We start from the raw sequence: 20351 nt of genomic DNA, 5'->3' as shown, positions 1-20351 counted from the left end.
CATTCCCGTACATTACCGTGATCTTCGTTGCAGTGTTCCTCGTGTACACCCTCACCCTCACGACTGGGAATAAGGGCAGACCCTTTATGTGGCGATAAAACCAAGGCAGGAAACGGGACCCTTCATACATTATACCTACGTAGAGAAGAACCCCCGTAGGAGAAAAAGGGTTCTGTCCAAATTGAGTTTACTTTCTCTCCGCTGCTCACCGACGTTACCATGGGAGAATGATGGCCGCCTCAAAATGATACGCCATATACGCAGCCACATCCGCAATCAGAAGGATGAGAAGTGAAATGCATCAGCGACACTACAGCACAACTCGTTCGAGGAGAAGGGGAGAAGAGAGGGCAGGTCTAACGATGATGACGCTGCGAGGCATGTTAATTGCGTGGTATTGCGTATGCTCTTGCTGCAAGTCACCTCGTTTCTGAGAGTCATAACGCATATCTAGGCTCTTATCATTTGCTCCCTCCGCTGCGTCTCGTTATCTGCCGAACATCTGGGGAGATTTTGACGAGATGGAATTGGTCCAACACGAATGCGGGGAACGTTTTCGTGTTCCTCTGTGATCTGCAACTCATCTTCATCATTCAAGCCAATATCCCCAGACGCCGTTCGTCTCGTCTTATCGGTACGACTTGCGGAGTCGCACAAAACACTGTCACCGTATAATTAGTGAACTCCCAAGCACCGTGAAGCAATTGGAGGAACGGGTTTTAGCTAAACGCTACGATGTGCCCTTAAGCTTTACCGGATCTTCCGCCCCGGAGGCGCTACCTGTCGGAGTGGGGTGATGCCGATTGAGCCCAGCTTACCATTGAGCGAGATGCTAGGTAGCAAGAAGAGATGCCTGCCGTGGTTTTCGTTTCACCAAGTCAATATTGGTGATGGCTCATTCTTGGACTCTTTTTCCTTTCGGGTGTCATCATCCAGAGACCTAACCAGAAGCTGCACGTCACCCTACCTTACGCTATCTTGGAGCTCTCTCTGCGCGTCTCGACAAAACGAGCATCGTTTCTCCAACCCCGCGCGAACCCCCCTCTTTACAAGACCAAGCAAGCCATGGCATGTTTCTGCTAACGCACTATCGATGACTTTCCATTGTAACCGCATCTGGATGAACAAGAAAGACTACTGTAGGGTCATGTTACTTTACACATGATGTGCCATTTCTCTCTCGGCCGACATCAAAAACCCGATATCCACGTGATGGCATTTCTAAGACGTGATTTATCGGACGTTTCGGAACCTGATATGATGATATGGGAAAGTTTGCTCCCCCTGGTAAATTGCTTTGCTTGGTATATTTTCATCGTGATGCGGCATGATCTGAGTATGACAGCTTTTGATACTCAAGACCAAACATCGACTCATGGTGCGGGGAAGCTATTCATAGGGGCAGGTAGTCCATTCTAGACCTCTACGAGCAACTCAGCTGCCAAGACTAATCCAGGATCTTTATCAAGCATAATATCACTGATTTAGAAGTCGGTAATTACTCAATTGGTCACTATTCGAGCTCTGTCAGAATTAAACACTTCCATAGAGAGCTTCCTACATCAAGAGCTGTAACTATGAACAGAGCACACAAATGCTCCCCCTCTCCGCTCCCCCTCCCTGCAACCCCCCCTCGCCCGTTATCATGGCTCGCTAAGCAACGGCCCCCCTCCTCCACACCACCTTGAATGAGATCCTGGCTGTCTGGCTGCCAACCAGGTAGGGGCATCACAAGCAGAAACCGGGACCTCAACACCAACACCACGAGTTTGGCAAAAATACCACTGCCCTGTTGGTGTCTCGAGACTGCTTTCGACTGGTTTAATATCCCCGCTGATCGACCCTTGTCGCGTCCCCCTTGTGCAGTCGGTCAGATAAGGCCGGTGAATCGCGCTCTTTCTGCGTGTCTTGTATCGATGCTAAGCAGGTGCCGGGTTTCAAAGATGCCTTGGAAGATTGGCGTATAGGCTTGTATTTCGCATGAGTCGTTGAAGCTCCTTCATAACGGGGCATGTCACATTGAGAACCCACAGTATTTCACAGAGGCGCCGTCCGATATGGGCACTTTTGAACGCCCACCGATGGATACGTTTACTGAATTCGAACAGCTTCAAACCTCCCAAGGCAGCCACCAAGCCCCGAGATGGTTGCCCACCACTTGAGGCTCGGCCCTCTGATCAGCAAAACTTGTTCAGTTATGGATAGTTTACCTCTCTTCTTGTCCAGGCACAGGGACTTGGTTCCCGACTTTGGTGTTTTATTCCTGGTATTCCCCGACACCAACTCAACAGAATTATGTTCGCCTCGCCTCATTCTCTTTCTGGCTTCCCCAGACCTGGTCCCCCCGTGCTCCCACGGGGTAAGGAAAACCCAGACTCTACTTCATTGTCGTTTTGAAAAGTGACTGCTTTATGACGTATTCTGCGCAGATGCTGTGATCACCACCATCGAGGTCTAGTATGCAAATCGTGCAAATAGTCGGATCAGGTGGAGTTGCTCGACTGGGTGTGCACGGTCTCTGCTTCCAAAGTAATTTCAACGCCAAGCATTTGTTTTAACAATCAACGAAAGAGTAACAAGGAAGCGGAAAAGGCTGACTGATCCTAGAGGCTGGAACTAGGCTAGCAAAAGCAAGGGAGCCTGGTTGGTGCCGGAGGATCGCACAAAGAGCCTCTCTCGATGTTCCATTTATCTCGCTACGGTACGATGGAGACATAGAGTAGAATCCACTTTCCGCCCCCTGTGAATGAGCCGCAGCTTTACTATCACATCAATGGTATGGGAAATAGGAGTCAGAGTCAAATAACTAACCGCCATGACATACATGTCTCCGCTATGGAAGAGCCCTCTCATCTCCCTTTGCAAACCTGGCGAGGTTCAAAACGGCTTAATACACAAGTGGACTCCCCCGTGAGTAGCAATATCCCTCATCCTTATCCCTTTTCGCTCAAGGACTGCTACGTAATTGTTGCTATTCGTAAAAATGAATGTTGAATATTTCACGCACTGGCACTATATGGAGCAGAGATGTGATTGAATTCCACTTATTTCTGTTGGCAAAGGCGCCTCGCCTCGCACCCCGCCATCCTTCCCCTCAATATCCAACGTGTGGACGCGGAGTTGAAGGTCCAAAGTTTGAAGTGGTGGCATACAGCATCACATCGTGCCAAAAAAGCCACCACACGAAATCTGAGCTCGCTTCTCCGCCACACACCAATAACACACAGATGTCTACGCTATTCCAAAGTAAACGGCCGCCTCACTTGGTAGAAACTGTCACTGCTACTGTAACCTCTTCACCGCCTCAGCCATGCATCTCTGTTTTGCGTCCTCATGAGTCGCCCGCATTGCATTGTCTTACTGTAGGTACAGTGGCCTACAGTACACACTACCGTACACTGCGCTTGCAGGGAGAAACCGCCCCCCGAGACAGGCGTGTCCCGCATTGTCTTGCAATATCGTGCATCTACCGTATGTCAAATGACTGGCCGTGCTGACTTGCTCTGTCGTAAAGGGTCCCCCTCCTCGGAGGTGTTGCCCTCAGCTGCGGAGCTTATCTATCCCTTTGAACTCTACGTGCTGCTGTAGGGTAGTACTGTCACGAAGTGCACGGTAGACATTAGGGTAGCAATATTGAATATTGAGATCTCACATACATAAACGACTTCTGTGCTGTAACGACAGCTTGTGTCATGTGCCAGAGCATATGACACGTCTGCTCTTCCCCGGATGCCCCAGACTCCGTAACTTCCCCATCTGAGCGTTCGACGCTCGGTCAAGAAGGGAGGCGCTAGTCGGCGTTGAAACTATACGGTATTATCTCACCAAGTTCTAGATCTGCCCTCATTACACCCACTGACAACGGCCCGAGCCATTCTGACTCCTCACAGAGGCCGCTGCGAGTATCAATTCAATGGCGACTGTTGTGCCACTCTGACAGCTAACCGTGAGGCGATGCTGAGGCTCGACTGGACGAGAGTTTTGGTGGCGGCTGATGATACTTTCCGTGGAGAATGCCATTTCTCGTGTTTTCTTGTGTTATCTCTACGTATAGATAAGGGTTCTGCTTAGTCTACCTTCCTGTCGGAATGTGTATTTGTGTCCAAAAATCCTGGTTTTGATATGTTGGTGTTCAGCTGCAGTTCGTTTATGTTCCCCAGATTTCGGTAGTATCGGCTCGTTGCTACCCCTACAGTACAAAGACCTTGCCATATCTTTTCCCTGATTCGGCCAAGAATTGGGAAGCATCCATCACGAAAACCCGATGTTGCGTTCCAATATCTGTAAGCATGGCGTGGGTTGCACCGACACGAGGGCTAGAAACGGCTTTTTCCGTCTCAGGTAACCCAATCTGCATAAGAACACTTCATCAACGCTTTCAAAAAGGAGCGTCAGGAACGTATATAACTTTGGGTGGCACAACATATGCACGGCAACAATCCCCTTCAGTTTTTGACCGGTTGAGTTCCACGGCTTTTGGGATGATATGGTGATTTTCTGGAGGGGAGAGCTGACGCTGATTTCAAAGGATATCACCTGTTCTTTGTTCTGTAAGGAGCGACACATCTTACGGACTACTACCGAGAGGCGAGGGAGACCTACTTAACTCCGTTTGAAAGTGATATGATTGCTGGGGAAGTAACATGATCGTGCCACGCCGCTGTACATATCTCGGGAGTGCACGACAATGGCTAAGGACAACAATTAAGAGGCTCGTGAATGACTACTGTGTAACGAACTAATACTGACTGAATAACTCTAGAACGTAGTAACGTTGTCCTGTCACATGAGAGAATAGTTCTTTGAAAGCTCGGCAACAGTACCCTGGGAGTTGTCAGTTCGAGTGACACTTGGCAACACAAGCAAAAGAGCTCATTTGCACGATCGACAATAGAGTTGGTAGACTTCTGATGGGTCAGAGATGGAGACACTCATTGCTATGGACGCATGATCGACATGTGACGGATGATAAGCTCCGGAGAACTTCTAGCCGTGAGTCACGATCAGTCATTGCCAGAACGAACTGGACAGGGATCTTAACAATGCTCTGGGAAACAGCAAGGACAGAGGTGGTAGATCAGATCCCGGGTTTCATGATATCGCAAGAAGTAAGAGTGTTAAATTCATGATACATGGAGGACCTGTGGGGTGCCTGAGGCTGTTTGATATTGGTCTAAGTGGTCACGGCAAAGCAGAATTTCAACGAAAACAGGCCTCAAACCCCTCCAATAACAGTAGCATATGGGAATGTTAGCTAGCTTAGGGTAACATTCTAGGTAGCTAAACCATATTGACTTTGTCTCTTCCTTCTGTAAAGCCCTAAGGGCTTGATGGATATAAGATTCATTGGTCACCGTGGAAGCTTTTGGGTAGAAGCTCGTATTGTGAAAAGGAATACCGTATTTCTGACATCTGTGTTGGACGCCTAAAGTTTAACCTTATGGCCAGAAAAAGCTTCTACAGCTGAAAGCATGCTGACGATGTGACTGTCGAAGTCGTAGACTGGCTGTTCGTGATTTTCTATCGCGAAAGCTACGTATTTGAGACACTGGTTTTGATTGGAGACCACCATCATGGTTGAATGGAAAGGTAGGAAGGGCGTGACTGCGTTATGGTTCGTCTTGTTTCAGAGAAATCGTTTCTTGAACCGTTTGCTTGATCGTAGTTCGATATCCTCCTAGACAGTTATACAGCCAATACGCACGAGTTTGGACAATTACCAACTCTAAAATAGAACTTTGCCTGGAATATAATATACGAAGACGTGATATTATCAATCACTCTGCTTCGTAGTCATTTCGCAAGCTAAGAAGGAACACCAGCAATTTTAAAATAGTCTGAAGATGAAGAGAGGAAATTCCATGACCGAAACCACCATTGAGATATCGAAGGATGTATTTGAGGAAGTCTAGTTCCGAGAGTGAGTGCTGGCAAGGTAGAAGCTGTACACTCTTGATTCTATATGAAATGGACTGCAAGACTAGCAATTAACAATAGTCCATAGACAATAGAGATATTAGTTAGCCTTGAATGATATACGTAATAATATTCTTGCTCGATGAATTGCCTCTGTATTGTGAACTCAGATGTCAACGTCGCTACGTTGAGTATGAGCCATGTGGCTCCAGCATGACACTTACAGTCGAGCATTCTTAGTATTTGTAACTTCGAATTTTATGTAGATCACGCTTAGACATTATACTCATGTCCGTATCCTTTTTATAAAAAAATGAGAAATCATTTTGCTCCAGATTCTGCACATATCCCATGCTTGAAGTGGATGTTCGCGTGACCATAGCCTCATCTTTGAGCATACCACTCCTCAATAAGATCCTCGGATAATTTAAAGAGGTCCAAAGAGACCGAGAGAATGCTTAACGTTAAGTGGGAGAGTTTGAGCAACAGAATGAGAATGAAGATACACCTTATAGGCATCCTGGGAGGCAGTCGACCAGCGCGCATGACTCAATCGAAGGGTCTGGCTCAAAAACAATGCATGAAGCATCGACTATAGATTGCATCAAGACTGCCCATGCCAGTCGTAAGGCGTTACCCACTCCCGCTCCACGCGGCCTCCCATATTTCCGACACGACAGCTCGTCTGCCAAGCATGCAGCGGGCAGCTGCACAAGACTACGAGCCACAAGATCTACTAAAATTGAACAATGTAATGGGACAATCACGTTGAAGCTTAACAATATTGAATTATGGATATCTTCTAGCTAATACCAAGAGCATCACAGGCCTTGAGTACAGGCCGGGCGGGGTATCAAGCACATCGCGCTGGCAAGCATAGGCACGAATTAAACTGTCGCACATATATACTGACTGATATTGATATGAAATGTCAAACGAAGCGAAGCGCACTGCACTGTCAAGCATCTAGATCCTGCTTGCTTCAACAGCTTAGTCCTCGTGGGTAGGAGGACCAGCATAGTTCTTGTGACCCCAGACCCAGTACCAGATACCAGAAACCATGCAAGCAAAGACGAAGACAACGGGGGCGTAATTGACGGTTTCGGCGGTAACGGGGATGGCGGAGGGCATGCAGAAGAGGGGCATAGCCAACAGAGACCAGGCTAATAACGAGTTAGCCAGACATATCACGATAGAGGAGCTAGAGTACATACCGAGAGCGATCCAGTTGGCAACAGCACCAAACTTTCCGAGGTAGAACTGGCCAGTCTTGACCTGCTTGCGACCAGTAGCAAGACTGATAGCAATAGGAGTGGCGTAAGAAGCAGTCAAGCAAATGACACCGACACCGGAGAAAGCGTTGAAGGCGGCGGAGGATCCGAAGTAGATAACACCGAGGATGATCTCAATAACCATGCAAAGCATCATAGCGTTCAGGGGAACATCGAGAGAGGTGTTGACCTTGGACCACATCCTGGCACCGGGAATGGCACCATCACGAGCGAAAGCCCAAGCGCATCGAGAACTGGCAGTTGTGCAGCCAATACCGCAAATAATGGCGAGAACGATGAGAGGAATGAGAAGACCGAAGGCACCGCCGGAGCTGCCAACAGCGCTCTTGATGATGAGAGGCACGGGTTGGGCGGAGACGATGACGTCCTGGATCTCGGGCATGACGAACATGAGAGGGATGAGGAAGAGAAGACCGGCGAAGGTGTTGATGAAGATGGTAGCGACCATGGCCTTGGGGACCTGGACCTGAGGGTTCTGAACCTCCTCGCACATGCTATACCATGTTAGTACAGCTGTTCTGAGGTTGAGTTAGTTGGTAGACTGAGGACTCACGAGATAATCATTCCAGTAGAAGAAGTAGCATAAGCAGCGTGGAGGAGACCGACGCAGAAAGACCATCCCTTGGGCCAGCCGGAGTTGTCCTCGAAGTGTGTAAAGACCCAGTTAGCATCACGACGTCCGTTCTTAGCAATAGCAAGGATAGTGGCGATGATAGCGATGAGACCAGCGAAGGTCCAGAAGATAGCGGCGGTCTTTAAGCAGAGTATCAGCAACCATTACGTTCACAAGAGGAGGAGAGGAGGGCAAGCATACATCAATCCAGGGAAGCCACTTGTTACCGAGCGCAGAGACAGCATTGCACAGGAGAGTCAGGCCAAGGAAGACAAGGAAGACCTGGTAAGGCTCTCCAGACATGACACCAACGCCAGGGCTTTTCTCGAAGACATTGACACAGCCGACGATGAAGAGGGCGGTACCGAAGTTCACGGCGAGAGTGATGGTGATGTTTCCAACGATATAGAGCCAGCCACAAATCCAGCTAGCAATGCGACGCCATCGAGGAGGAGAAAGCATAAAGGCCTGGTAGTAAACACCTGTAGTATCACGCGATCAGTTACATGCTTTTTTTCACAGTGGGACGCGAGCAAATGGGAGGAATCTGTTTTTACCTCCAGCGGTAGGATAGACACTGGTGATTTCACCGAGAGAGCAAGCAACACAGACAATGATGAGGGAGACGGCGAGCCAGCCCCAGATGACGTTGACGGGACCGCCTCCAATCAGAGGATAAACCAGGGTCGTAGCGAGACCGTAGGGAATGGATGCGAGGACGAAGGACATGAAGGCGACCTGGAAGGTAGAGCGGTTACGCGACAGCTCAGCCTTGTAGCCGAGGTTCTCGAGGAGCTGATCAGCACCCTCAGTGTTTCCGAGCGAGGCCTTTGAGCCTCGACGAGGCTTCTGCTCTGCGACGGGGTCCATGACTCCAGTGCTTGTGCTGGCCGAGTCGTGTTTAGACATAATCGGGAGGGAGGGAGGATAAGACAACTACAACAGCAACAGTGTTGTAGAGGGGGGTGAGACGAGGTGAGAGAGGAAAAAGAGAGTGACACGCGATACGAGGCGTGGGAATGTGAGGGGATTTAAAAAGAAAGGAATTGAATCTGGGGAAGAGTGACCATTGAAGAGATTTGGAGTAGACCGAACCTAGACAAGCACAAGCAAGGCATGGGAGGGAGAGAGGGAAAACGCTAAATTATCTACTGTTGCTGCGGGAGTGGGTTCTCCATGTGCGTGGGTGCGTGGTGGCAATCAATAGCCATGGGGCAGGGATCAAGCCAACGTCCGAAAGAGGAAAAGGTGAAAATGATTGAGACGTGAGAGAACCCACACGATGGAAAGCCAAGGGTCAGGCCTAGATACGGGCCAAGGTACAGGGGGGGTCGAGTGACTGATTACAGTGACTGACTGACTGTTACTGATGCTGTTAGTGAGTACAATGCTTACCCTCACTTCTAATGCAACGACTGCACTCGGTATCACCAGTAAAGATGACAGCTCCCCTTAACAAACGCCTTGCAACGCCATCACCAACTCTCCGACCGAGCCAACCTTGAGTGCCCTCCCTATGATAGGCCAAGCGCGGGGCTGAAGCAAAAAAAGCGATTCATTCAACGACCGGGGAAACACGATACGATAGGCTTGAAGCCAAACCCCCTACGTCATGCTAGTGGGCTGCACAAGACGGACAAGCCGACACAAGGTTTCGGCGTCGACAGCTCAAACTGGAAGGAGATTAGCTCTGGCAGAGTAAAATACCGCGTTTCATAGGTCGAATCTCAAAGTGCCAATTACTGAGCCAAGCTTTCAGCCGTGGGCTACCTGTTAGCTAAACTGGTGGTAGGTGGTGGTTGGCTGGTAGGTTTCACCCGAGGACTGATACAGATATTGGCAGACATGTGCAGAGCTTTGACGGTCGAAGAGGTTGCTTGTGAAACAGGCAGATCATGCATATTCACCTTAAATTCACCCATCATATCTATCAAACCCCGAATGCCGGGATTGAATTGAACTGAATGCATCCCTCCCAATCGTGAACTTTACCTAATCTGGTGAATATCCAGTATGTGATCGTCAGGGTATCAGCACCCGCGCGCCCGGCAATCCTGCCATCTAACGTGGTTGAAGGATTGATAGCCTTGGCTAGTTATCACAAAGTTTGGGGTATTGAGCTTGGGAAACCGGTTCTATCGTAAACATCGTTACCCCTCGTTCCTTGGATGCGCCTTATTCCTATCTAAGAAGTCCGGCGACATTTCCGTGATAGATAATGAACTGCCGTCTATCTCCAGCACGCACGTGACCGGTTCGTCCAAGATAACGAGCCGTAAACGCTGTATCTCATGATATGTACGGGCAAGATATGTATGTAGATACGACATCATGAAGCTATCGTCGCGTATCTCAACCCCGACCTCCGTTGTAATCAGCACCGCCAGCCTTCCTCAACCTCACAACGATATCCCCCTCATCCAGCTCGGACCGATCCCCCGTGGTGACCGCGATGCTATGATGCGAGAGCTGCCTCTTGACGTCGCCGCTCTCGATGCTAACGCGTGCTTTGCGCATGACCTTTGTGTTCTCTCCGATCCAGACGACCAGCGCAAACTTGACACGCTTGCTCTCCTTGTCGTTGGCGTACTCGACGCGCACGTAGCCGTACTGCACCTGCCCGTCGTCCAGCTCCTTGACCATCTCGGCCAGACCGCCTGTTCCCGTCTTGGTGAGGCTCAGCTTGTTCCCCACGGCCGACGCGTACGAGATGAGCAGCCAGTTTGTCTCATCTTTGTCTGAGCGCACGGCGTCGTAGGCTGCGCTGACTTCTGGTGCGTCGAGACCCGACATTGTGATATGTGTGTATAATTCGTCGCAGATATAGAGATTGGATCGGTCGGTGCGCTTTCGAATCAGATTGTAGAGGGTAGGCTCGGCGCGAAGGAATAAACTGGGCCTGGGTACGTAGTGTGCGAGTGAGATCAACCAACAAAAGCTCTGTATCGGAAGACGGCAGAGGGATAGAGAAAGGGTTCAAGCTTGGATCAGGCCTCAAAAGACAAGACAAACTCAGGAGTTCAGGGGCCCTCTCTGTGCCTTGCCTCTGCGATTTCTCCCCCCTGCACCAAAAAAAAAGCCATGGCTCTTCTGGGAAAAACTCGGCTATGTACGGAACACACTCTAGAAGCCCGCTGACCCATATTTTGTGCATTTGACGCTAGAAGAGAAACGGAACAACTCCGTTCGGTTGGTCTCACGCCAAGAATTTTGGTAGTCTAGGATTCTGACACGATCTCTTCGTAAAACGAGCTTGGTCGCTTGGCTCATGAAAGAACACCGTGAGGGAAACGTTGCAGCTTCAGCTCAGGGGCTGATCCGGCTCCTCTTACCGGAGACCCGTTTTCTCGTCTAACCTCCACGATATAATCGTCGGAATATTAATATTTGCTTTTGTTGTACGTAAAAAGCGCGGGTTAACAACAGATTTTCTTCCCCTCCCCCGTGGGACACTAGGAAGATTCATCTAGCGACGATGGTAGGGCTTGGTGTGTTTTGAGGGGTTCAAGATGACACCAGACACTGCAACATTTGCTCAAATACCATTTACTCGCCTGCTTTTTGCATAATTCCTGATGTCTCAAGCTAATACTGCGATAATCACCCAAGGAACCAATAACATACTCCAGTCAATTCTCCAACGACGATCCAATTCCTCAAGACAATCAACACGGCAATAATCACTGAAAGAACAGCACAATCGGGCCGAGACGGTAACACTTGCGGGGGCTGCTTACGGTGCTCCAGCGCTGTAAGAAATGGAAATCCACCGTCGCCCGCCGTTTCACTCGGAAAACTGAAGTGTGTTGTAGCGAGGGGAGGCCTTGTAAGTGGATAGCGGACATGGATCCCATGGTCCAGTGAAATTGTTTTATAGATTCTGGACTTGATAACTTTTCGTAATGAGAAAGAGGGAAAATGTCTCAATTAATGGGACTCGATGAACAGAAAAGAAAACGTCAGAATACGGGCGCATCGAGATTGTAATTTAATTGTCCGTAAAAAAATTGAAGATCTCGGGTTTATCGCTGTACAGAGTAAACTCAATCAGGCTCTGATCAGCTTCTGCAAGTAATTTTTTTTCTTCTACTTTTGAAGAAGAATTCTAGACTCTTTCTTTTTTACAAGGATATTTTAATATTACCTGTCATATCGAGCTTGATCCCCCGAATTACGGAAATTGAGCGACCATTAAATCCCGATAAAAACGGACAGTCCAATAATTGACCTTTAGTTACCTTGCAGCCTTGATATCCCGTCTTTCTCGGTAGCCAGAAGAACAATAGTGTCTTTTACTAGCAGGCTCTGGGGTGGCAATGCATCGTATGATGTGCTTGCGAACCAACGCATTATAGCTGAGCGATGGCCTTGTCTTTGCTGTGTTGGTTTGGACGCATGAAATGAACATACGACTACGGTGAGCTGGAAACTAGCCTGCGACGGTCTCGGGATCGGGAGGCTGCTTCCGCGTGAAGCTTGTTCGTATATTTGTTGCCACTGGTGGCATGGATGGTCGTGCGTTGGTCGACTTGTTGAAACATTCGGATGTTAACGACTGGCCTTTGACGACTTGAAGTCTCCGATTGAACCTTCATATACTTTCAAACTCCTGCAAACACGCGGCAATAAGCACTAAGCTGCACGGCGCTTGAATGACCCCTGAGGGCAATGGCCCTTATGCTTGGACAATCACATGCTGGGTATTTAAGCTTAAACACGTGTGCAAGGTTGACTTGCATTACTTCATCCTCGGCCTAAGCAAGTCCCTCAAGACCTTCAATATGCGTAGAGACAAACACAGGAACCTAACATTAAATGGATTCGTATGTTCTTGGCGATATGATGTATCATGAACAGATCTCGGCATTGAAGGACTGCGAAAGATGAGACATGCTACTTTGGTAACTACTCGCTCCTTCGCCCCTGGGGCAAGAAATCTTTGTGAAAGTCTTCTAGAAGTAAGACAAGGGGGCTTTTCTATTTTTAAAATGGAACCAAGGTCTTCCGTAGGGCGTCGAAACAAAGTATCATGGTCGAAGCGTGATAAAGCTTGCATTTAGCCCCTAATGTCTCGAGCAGAGTCTTGGGCGTTTCAGGGCACTCGTTGAAGCATTGGGCAAGCTGGACAGAAGTGAACTGTTGCAAACATCCCGGATCCTTTGACTGAGTGAGTGTCTTTGAGAGAAAGAGCATCGTGTTGTGTCAAGTTGTCCGGCACGGGCTGCTTGTTATGCACCCATTTCGATTTAGCTGAGTATTAACATCGTTCGACTAACAGACAAAACTTGAACTCTAAGACCTGAAGTAAATTAAGTAAGAGATAAGTCGAGAAGCATATTATAAGTGAAATAATTTCTATAGGATACTTATTATAAATAAGCAGAGATAGCATATTTCAAGGTTTATCGAAAGCAGTCATCTGACCAAATAATTAAGCCATAGCAAAACGGCCTCATCTTGAGATAAGTGCATGCCTAAGAATTAGTTTCCACTATTTTGAAGCCTAAGAGCTGAGCAAGATCTTTGAAAGGTGTGCTGTTGTGTATCAGGCACCTGCTGAACAGTTTCAAGCAGCCCTCAACATCCCCCATTGGAATCTCGAGGTGACAACAGATATGATCCTGATCCTTTATGGCACCTGGGTCATAAGAGAAGCTGTATAATAAAAAGTTTATAAAGAGATAGCTCTTCAAAATCCTTTCTTGCATTGTTTGAGAGAGAACTCTTACCATCACAAAACACAACGATAAAGGAGGTAGGCTAGCTTTTCAATACTGGATCATGAAGAACATGTTGTTTAAATAAGTTTTCATTAATGTTCTGATTTTTGGCAATTATCCTCCGGAGCCAGCCTGGAGATCTTTCAATTGCTGGGTTTTGAAACCGATGGGGGCGACTTCTTCTGCTGAAGTTGATATGTCGATTCCACCGAACACTGATTTGAGTTACAATGAGTAGTTTATATGCATAAAAAGACTATGATGGGCTGAAAGCCGATATGTTAGGGTCTAGTCGCTTTAGAGAAGCGGTATCCTTCCGACATCAATGCGTGAACCTAAACAGCTTTTGTTCCTGCAATGTCCAAACCATCCAATACTCTAAAACCAGCTAACGCTCTTATGTATGCGGATCTTTCGTGAAAGTCGTCTTTTCTGTTTTGATTATTTAACCTCAAGTTTGTAGAATCAACGTGACTTAGCCGATATGCCAGCGGGCGTTACACTTGGACCTGGTTGAATTAAGCTTATTTCTTAGCCGACCAGTCTCACAAGTTTCATCTAATAGAGTTCATGTAACGAATTTCTTCTTTGGGAAAGAGCATCGATGCTAGCATCCTTTGTAGGCATGCCGTGGTTTATGTTCATCATGGCAATGGCTTCCATCTGATGATGTCCGTACTGGAAATTTGCTGTGCCTAATCATGTCGAGGGTATATGTTGAATTTCATTATCTACATAGAACTTCAAGGTACTTCTACTGGTTGATCTTTGAAACCACTGGGTCAGCCGTTTTCTCTCCGTCTCCTCCCTCTCGGTCACTTGCCCCATCGACAATACTTCCAGAGCTTTCCTCATCAGACACTCTCGAGTCGATCGCAGTACCCTCATAACCACCCTTAACAAGCTGAGGATTCCTTCGAGCCCACCATAGCAAGCCAAGCTGGACAAAAACCGATGCAAAAGACATCGCTGTAGCCAGTGGAAATCCAATAGGATATTGTGGCGCGTCTGCAACTCTGAAAGCACGAAGTGGAATCGTTGCATGGCCGATATACACGATCATAACTGTGATCGCAACGACAATTGCTCTCGCTTCAGGCTCCTTTCTCATAAGTTCAGCAAACCACGCCATCAGTGAAGGGGCTCCGGCGTTGGCAGCATAGGTCATGAAGTAGAATGCCATAACGACCTTCTGATCTGAAGGCCAAGCACAAAGCACGCAAAGCAGGACACCAAATGAGAATGTAGATCCAGTACTGATCTGCCATCTCCAATGTTTCCAGTCCGACAAGCCGTTCAAAATAAGATTGGAAACAATCTGAAGAGCATAACCGCCCAGGGGAAGGACGTTGACCTGGTATGTGCTATACATACGATTACCAGCCGCGTCCTTGAGACTCTCGATGTAAAGAACAAAGTACGAAGTGGCGCGGTGAGCCCAGGCATTCAAGGCAAAAGCAGCGAGGAAGAAGTACGTCACAGGATGGACGATCAACTTGCGCAACTTCTGCTTCAAGATAGCCGGAGGGATAAGTTTCGACGTATTTGCGCCAAAGCCCTCCATTCGCTCACGAGATAACTTCTTCTCATCCTCTGTCAACCACTTCGCACGTGTGTACGCAGGCGTATCAGGAATGATGAAGAAGCCAACAATTCCCTGAGCGATGGTAATAACACCTGAAACAATGAAAAGCCACTGCCATCCAGCTATTCCATGAGCGCCGTTTAGGTTACGGTACAGAGCTGCTTGGAGGGCACCGAGGAACATGGCTCCTGCGACGTCGGAAACATTGAAGCAGGCGATTCGGAAGGCGAGCTCTTTGGGTGTGTACCAGTTGAAGATGAGGGAGACGACACTGGGCCAGAAGACGGCTGAGAAGAGACCGAGGAAGAAGCGGAGGGCGTAGACGGTTGTTGCGTTTTGGGCTTTGCAGGTGCTGTTATCTGTGTAAGTAAACCATGAAAGACCACACCGGAGCATAGAGACTTACACTATGACAAAGAGACCCCAGATGATCTCGCAAGTTGGTAGAAACAGGGATGGGCGGACCTAGTATCGAATTAGCATGACTCAAAGCACCAAGGTTGTTCAACTCACCCTCGTCTGAGCCAACTGCCCAGGAACAAGACCAATGGCATATCCAATAGAGAAGTAGGTGTTGAAAAAGACCAACTCATTGCCGTACAGACTCAAAGCTTCTCGCATTCCAGAAACATATGCTTGTGTAGTCGCAGACTGATCCATCTCCTTCATGATGCCAGCAATGAAAGTCCATGTCAGGAGAAGACAATCAAGCTTGAGAATCAAGACATGTCTAGGATTGCGAAAATAGGGAATCGCTTTGGAGATATGCTTAAAGATGCCCGTTTGAGGGGGATATGTTACAGTCTCAGCTGTATCTGCCCGTTGAGCAGTGACAGTCGCCATTATTACAGCTATCTCTCAAGAGAAATGAGTATACGCTGAGAACAAACAATGCGAAGATCCATTTATGAAAAGACGGCTCAGGGTTATATACATATCAACCATCACGACCCTGTCTTCACCTCATCCCCAACCCGACAAACCATGACAGATGTGAAACTCCAGATAGGGATTTAGCGGGTCAATCCAGCATCTGCAGTTCTCGCGTCATTCGCCGCCCAAAGAACGACATTCTCCCAAACGGGCGATATCTGTCGGCCAAGCCCCGACGCTTGCAGGTTAAGCTTATATCTTTATCACCGACAATTATGTGCTTTATTATCATCGCATCGAGTGCGACTGTCTGCTCAGATCTATACCTTTTTCAAGGGGGAATCTGCTGGTGGAGGCGGACCGATCGCGAATGTATCAGCTTGACAGGGAAAATTAACGGATCTGGTAATTCTGCCGTATCGCGTGTTTATCTCTTACAAGTGGGGGGACATGGTGTAAGCGAAAAATATTGCCAAGAACAGGCATATCGCTTGATATCGCAAGACTCTTCATGGCTTGTGTAGATAGACTCGCATCCGAATAACAAAGCTGATAAAAGCCAGCTGGATCCAAAGCACTTCAAGTTGGCATGAGCAATGTAGGACTTTGAAACCACCATAATCGAGGCAACGGCTGATTTGGTCCAGTATCAGGTCATCAAGACTATTACCATTCAAGGGTGTAGAGCATCATCGATACCAGAATAACAAGGCAAAAGTGCAGACTCTTGTTGTTGGCTTGAATCTTCATGCGTAGTCATCGATGTAAAATGGAGAAATAACTCACCGTATATCCAAGAAGAATATTTTGAGGCCACCCAGAACGTACACTCACATCTCATAGGTAGCCTACTTGCACTTTGCAACACCACTCCAAAGAGTCACGCCTATAAAACCTCGCCCATTAGAAGGTGCAGCTGCAATAATTACGCTACAACATAGACTGACACGCCCGATTGTCGTGTGTAGCTTTAGCTTTCCTGGGCATCTGTCGTTGCAGAGCGATCGTCCCTCTCATGCCAATGTCTATAAAGCGCGGCTCTTCTTCCTAGCATATCTGAAGGAATATCCAATATCAACCAGCTCTTCTGTAGGTTACCATTGTCAAAGCATTACTTGCAGCAGTCAAAGCGAATACAATCTGCCAAGATACGAGTCTATCTCTCCTGCTAAATCTCTATGTATATCCCCTTGCATTATGCCTTGAAGAAATATGACTAACTGAGAGTAGCCACGTTAAGATGTCTTCAGAGTGGAAGCCTGATTACCGGAAGGAGGATGATGGTGCTCCAGTCTACGATCAAAAGGAGGAACAGCCTGGTCCAGCATATGAGGATAACTCTGCTGAAGTTGTATTTGAGGGAGGCAGCGATTCTGGAAGTGGCTGGAATACTGATGAAGCAAATGAGAGCCTGTCTGATAGCTTATCTTCTAGTGGATCCTCGTCTTAGTTGAGGAGCTTGGAAGTCTGAGTGACTAATATATAAATATTTCTGTATATAGAGTAACGGTTGAGAAGAAACACTGCTGTTACGTGTGTATTAGGAGTGAGTTTAGCGCAGTGATAAATGGACGTTATGGTTGTTAGGGCCATATAATCAGAAACTGTATTCTTGTCTTGTTGTGAGATGGACGTGGCTTATAATACCCCCTGTAACGAAAGGCACATTCTTTATGTGTTTTAAGCTCCGTCATGTGCGCCGTGTTGACTGAGATATCAACAATGCGAGAGTTAGATGAAACAAAGCATGCTAAGCACATCGTCCGAAATGATCCAGTGCCAAAGAAGCAACTCAGCAATATGATTCTCAAAAGCATCACAGTCACAGTTCCCAGTAATCATAGTTGAAAGCAAAAAGAGCGTCATTATTAGTTGACTACAGATAGGTTATTCCCAAAAACCCCAGTAGAATTGAAACTGCATTAAGTCTAACTACAAAGTCAGTGGCACAAGACAATGCCACCATTTGTATTGCGGATCTTCCCAAAGAGAAAACCAGAAAGGAAGGCAAACGTTCAAGATCAGAAACTCAACTCAAGCTGTGTGAGTCGCTTAGAGAAGAGCGGCAACAGCAGCGAGGAGAGCAAGGGCGCTGACGGCCTGCTTGCCAGCGCTGCTGACAATGACGGGGACACAGTGGTCACCCTCGCAGCTGGAGCCGCTCTCGCCCTTGGATCCAGAGCCCTCGGAGCCGCTCTCGCCCTTGGAGCCGGAACCCTCGGAGCCACTCTCGCCCTTGGAGCCAGAACCCTCAGAGCCGGAGCTGCCCTTGGAGCCAGAGCCCTCAGAGCCGGAGCCACCGTTGGAGCCGGAGCCGCCGTTGCCTCCGTTTCCACCGTTGCCTCCATTGCCTCCGTTTCCACCGTTACCTCCGTTTCCGCCATTGCCACCGTTACCGCCGTTGCCACCCTTGGAGCCACCACCGTTCGTAGGGCAGGTATCCTTGGTGCAGCTGGGGACCTCGGCCTCCTTGCACTCAGCGGGGGTACCCCAGGAGTTCTCCCAAGGCTTGTAGACGACATCACCGTGCTCGCAGACATCGCAGTCAGCGGGAACGAAGAAGTTCTTCTGGTTGTACCAGTCGTGGCACTCCTCAGGCTTGTAGACGGTGAGACCGTGGCAGCTGCCGTTGGAGCAGTACTTGGGGACGTACTGAGAGCCACCCTGGCAATCGCAAGCCTCAGAGATGTAGACAAGCTCACCGTCGCACTCATCACCAGGGTAAGAAACGAAGATGTAGACAACCTTGGAGCCGTTGTCGTTCTCGGGGTAGCACTTGCCGTTGGAGCAGACGTAGATGGCAGTGACGGTCTGGGTCTCAGTGGCAGTGGCATCGGAGATGGTGGTGGTGAAGGTGGTGGTCAGGGTAGACTGGTCAGTGACAGTAGCAGTGAGGACATCGGTGATGGTGACATCAGGGCCGTTGACAGCGACGTAGACAGTGAGGCGGATGGTGTTGGGGATAGCCTGGCGGGCCTGGATGCGGCTGCGGCGAGCAAGAGGAGCATCACCACCACAGAACTCAGAGTCGTCTCCGGGGCACTCGATGTCACACTGGTCAGAGTCCACACGGCTGGTGTTGTCACCATCGATCTCGTCACCGGCATAGCACTCCTCATCGTGGACACCGAAGTAAGCGCGGCCCTCGGCGAGGCTGGCGCAGAGGTTGAGGTCCATGGAGCCAGAAGATTGAAGAAGCTCGAAGGTAGGGAAGCCATCAGTTGAGCCGACACAGCCGAAGAAAGCAAAGTCGAGGATGGAGCCGGGGAAGCCAGGAGCAGATGTTGCAGAAGAAGTAGGAGCAGTGGTCTCAGTACCGGTAGGCTGGATAGTCTCGCCCTCAGAGTTGGTGGTAGCACCCTCGGAGTTGGTAGCAGCAGTCTCAGTCTCGGTGCCAGTCTGGGTGCCAGTAGGGAAGACTGTCTCGCCCTCGCTGTTGGTGGTGGCACCCTCAGAGTTGGTAGCAGCAGTCTCAGTCTCGGTACCAGTAGGTTCGATGGTCTCGCCCTCGGAGTTGGTAGTAGCGCCCTCAGAGTTGGTGTTGGTAGGTTCAGCAGTGCCAGTGGTGTCGGTGCCAGTAGTACCGCTGCCGTTGCCGCCACCGTTGCCGCCACCAGGGTTGCTGGAACCAGGGGGGCCGACAGCAAGATCAGAGACTTCGAGGCGGGAAGAGGTAGCACCACAAGACTGAACAAACTCGACATTGGGGGAGTTACCAGTGGAAGGAGTGCTATCAGAAGACTTGGAGCCAGAGCCGGTGGAGAGACCCTCAGAGAAGACGCTCACACCGTCAACAGTGACATCAAGGCTGCAGTCGGTCGCAGCACGCTTCCGGGTCTCGAGGAGCTCGACGAGGATCTCCCAGAGGATGATGAACAAGTTTCCAACGGGGAAGTCGTTGAAGGTGTCGTCGGGAATACCAATGGAGAAGGAAGCAATGCCATTGGGACCAGCGAACAGGGAACTATAGTGCTGATTAGAGTTTGTGACCGAGTCGTGGGCCGTTTGGGAGTAGACTTACATAGCGATACTTCCATCGGGGCGAGTGACAAACGAAGCGCCAGGTCCCAGGCTAGCACCGCCGAGGTCGACAGGCTGAGCAGCACCAGCAGAGCCGGTGGGAGCAGCCTCAGAGGTAGTGGTAGCGGTCTCAGTAGCAGGGATACTGGAGTTGGTGAATCGCTGACCCATGACGCTCGAGGCCGCAGCCAGGAGCAAACCGGTAGAGAAACGCATGATTAGGTAACTTTTTTGCTGTTGAGCAAATGTATTAAAGAGTGAATGAAAGAATGTGTTCTTTGTTTGTAAACGAATGGACCTGGTCCTCGATGGGAAGATTGGAAGTGAGGATG

The 20351-nt window shown here is 48.9% G+C and overlaps 5 protein-coding genes across 5 annotated transcripts; 1 reads left to right on the top strand and 4 right to left on the bottom strand.

The window, feature by feature from the left end:
• Nucleotides 1–6684: 6684 nt before the first annotated feature.
• FOBCDRAFT_216668 (amino acid/polyamine transporter I) lies at nucleotides 6685–9042 on the bottom strand. The gene is made up of 5 exons (XM_031175323.3): nucleotides 8379–9042; nucleotides 8023–8303; nucleotides 7762–7961; nucleotides 7131–7702; nucleotides 6685–7079 (listed from the first exon to the last, which is right to left on the bottom strand). Exons 1-5 carry the CDS (start codon nucleotides 8728–8730, stop codon nucleotides 6907–6909), a joined length of 1578 nt encoding a protein of 525 aa, XP_031046456.1. The 5' UTR covers nucleotides 8731–9042; the 3' UTR covers nucleotides 6685–6906.
• A 790-nt stretch (nucleotides 9043–9832) lies between these two features.
• Nucleotides 9833–10883, bottom strand: FOBCDRAFT_19298 (uncharacterized protein). Its single transcript, XM_054703686.2, has one exon. It carries the CDS (start codon nucleotides 10612–10614, stop codon nucleotides 10174–10176), a length of 441 nt encoding a protein of 146 aa, XP_054559661.1. The 5' UTR covers nucleotides 10615–10883; the 3' UTR covers nucleotides 9833–10173.
• Nucleotides 10884–14295: 3412 nt separating this feature from the next.
• Nucleotides 14296–15969, bottom strand: FOBCDRAFT_129642 (major facilitator superfamily domain-containing protein; the record flags this gene model as incomplete). Its single annotated transcript, XM_031175321.2, has 3 exons — nucleotides 14296–15478; nucleotides 15533–15591; nucleotides 15640–15969. The coding sequence occupies 3 exons, from the start codon at nucleotides 15967–15969 to the stop codon at nucleotides 14296–14298; spliced, it is 1572 nt and encodes a 523-aa protein (XP_031046454.2).
• A 1270-nt stretch (nucleotides 15970–17239) lies between these two features.
• Nucleotides 17240–17478, top strand: FOBCDRAFT_270478 (uncharacterized protein; the record flags this gene model as incomplete). The annotated part of the gene is made up of 2 exons (XM_059611447.1): nucleotides 17240–17350; nucleotides 17434–17478. The coding sequence occupies 2 exons, from the start codon at nucleotides 17240–17242 to the stop codon at nucleotides 17476–17478; spliced, it is 156 nt and encodes a 51-aa protein (XP_059464370.1).
• Nucleotides 17479–17843: 365 nt separating this feature from the next.
• On the bottom strand, nucleotides 17844–20345 carry FOBCDRAFT_316504 (uncharacterized protein). The gene is made up of 2 exons (XM_031175320.3): nucleotides 20021–20345; nucleotides 17844–19963 (listed from the first exon to the last, which is right to left on the bottom strand). Exons 1-2 carry the CDS (start codon nucleotides 20233–20235, stop codon nucleotides 18052–18054), a joined length of 2127 nt encoding a protein of 708 aa, XP_031046453.2. The 5' UTR covers nucleotides 20236–20345; the 3' UTR covers nucleotides 17844–18051.
• Nucleotides 20346–20351: the final 6 nt, after the last annotated feature.

Source organism: Fusarium oxysporum, chromosome III (assembly GCF_013085055.1).
Source record: "Fusarium oxysporum Fo47 chromosome III, complete sequence".
NCBI lineage: Eukaryota > Fungi > Ascomycota > Sordariomycetes > Hypocreales > Nectriaceae > Fusarium > Fusarium oxysporum.
This window is presented reverse-complemented; position numbering and strand designations above follow the sequence as displayed.

Bases quoted from the DNA above. Each gene is read 5' to 3' on its own strand.
- FOBCDRAFT_216668 (XM_031175323.3), bottom strand. From the start codon at position 8,730: ATGTCTAAACACGACTCGGCCAGCACAAGCACTGGAGTCATGGACCCC. The intron at 7,962-8,022 runs GTATGCTTGCCC...CTCTGCTTAAAG, and splicing joins AGTGGCTTCCCTGGATTGAT to ACCGCCGCTATCTTCTGGAC. The intron at 7,703-7,761 runs GTGAGTCCTCAG...AACATGGTATAG, and splicing joins TCTACTGGAATGATTATCTC to CATGTGCGAGGAGGTTCAGA.
- FOBCDRAFT_19298 (XM_054703686.2), bottom strand. From the start codon at position 10,614: ATGTCGGGTCTCGACGCACCAGAAGTCAGCGCAGCCTACGACGCCGTG.
- FOBCDRAFT_316504 (XM_031175320.3), bottom strand. From the start codon at position 20,235: ATGCGTTTCTCTACCGGTTTGCTCCTGGCTGCGGCCTCGAGCGTCATG. The intron at 19,964-20,020 runs GTAAGTCTACTC...TCAGCACTATAG, and splicing joins CCCGATGGAAGTATCGCTAT to TTCCCTGTTCGCTGGTCCCA.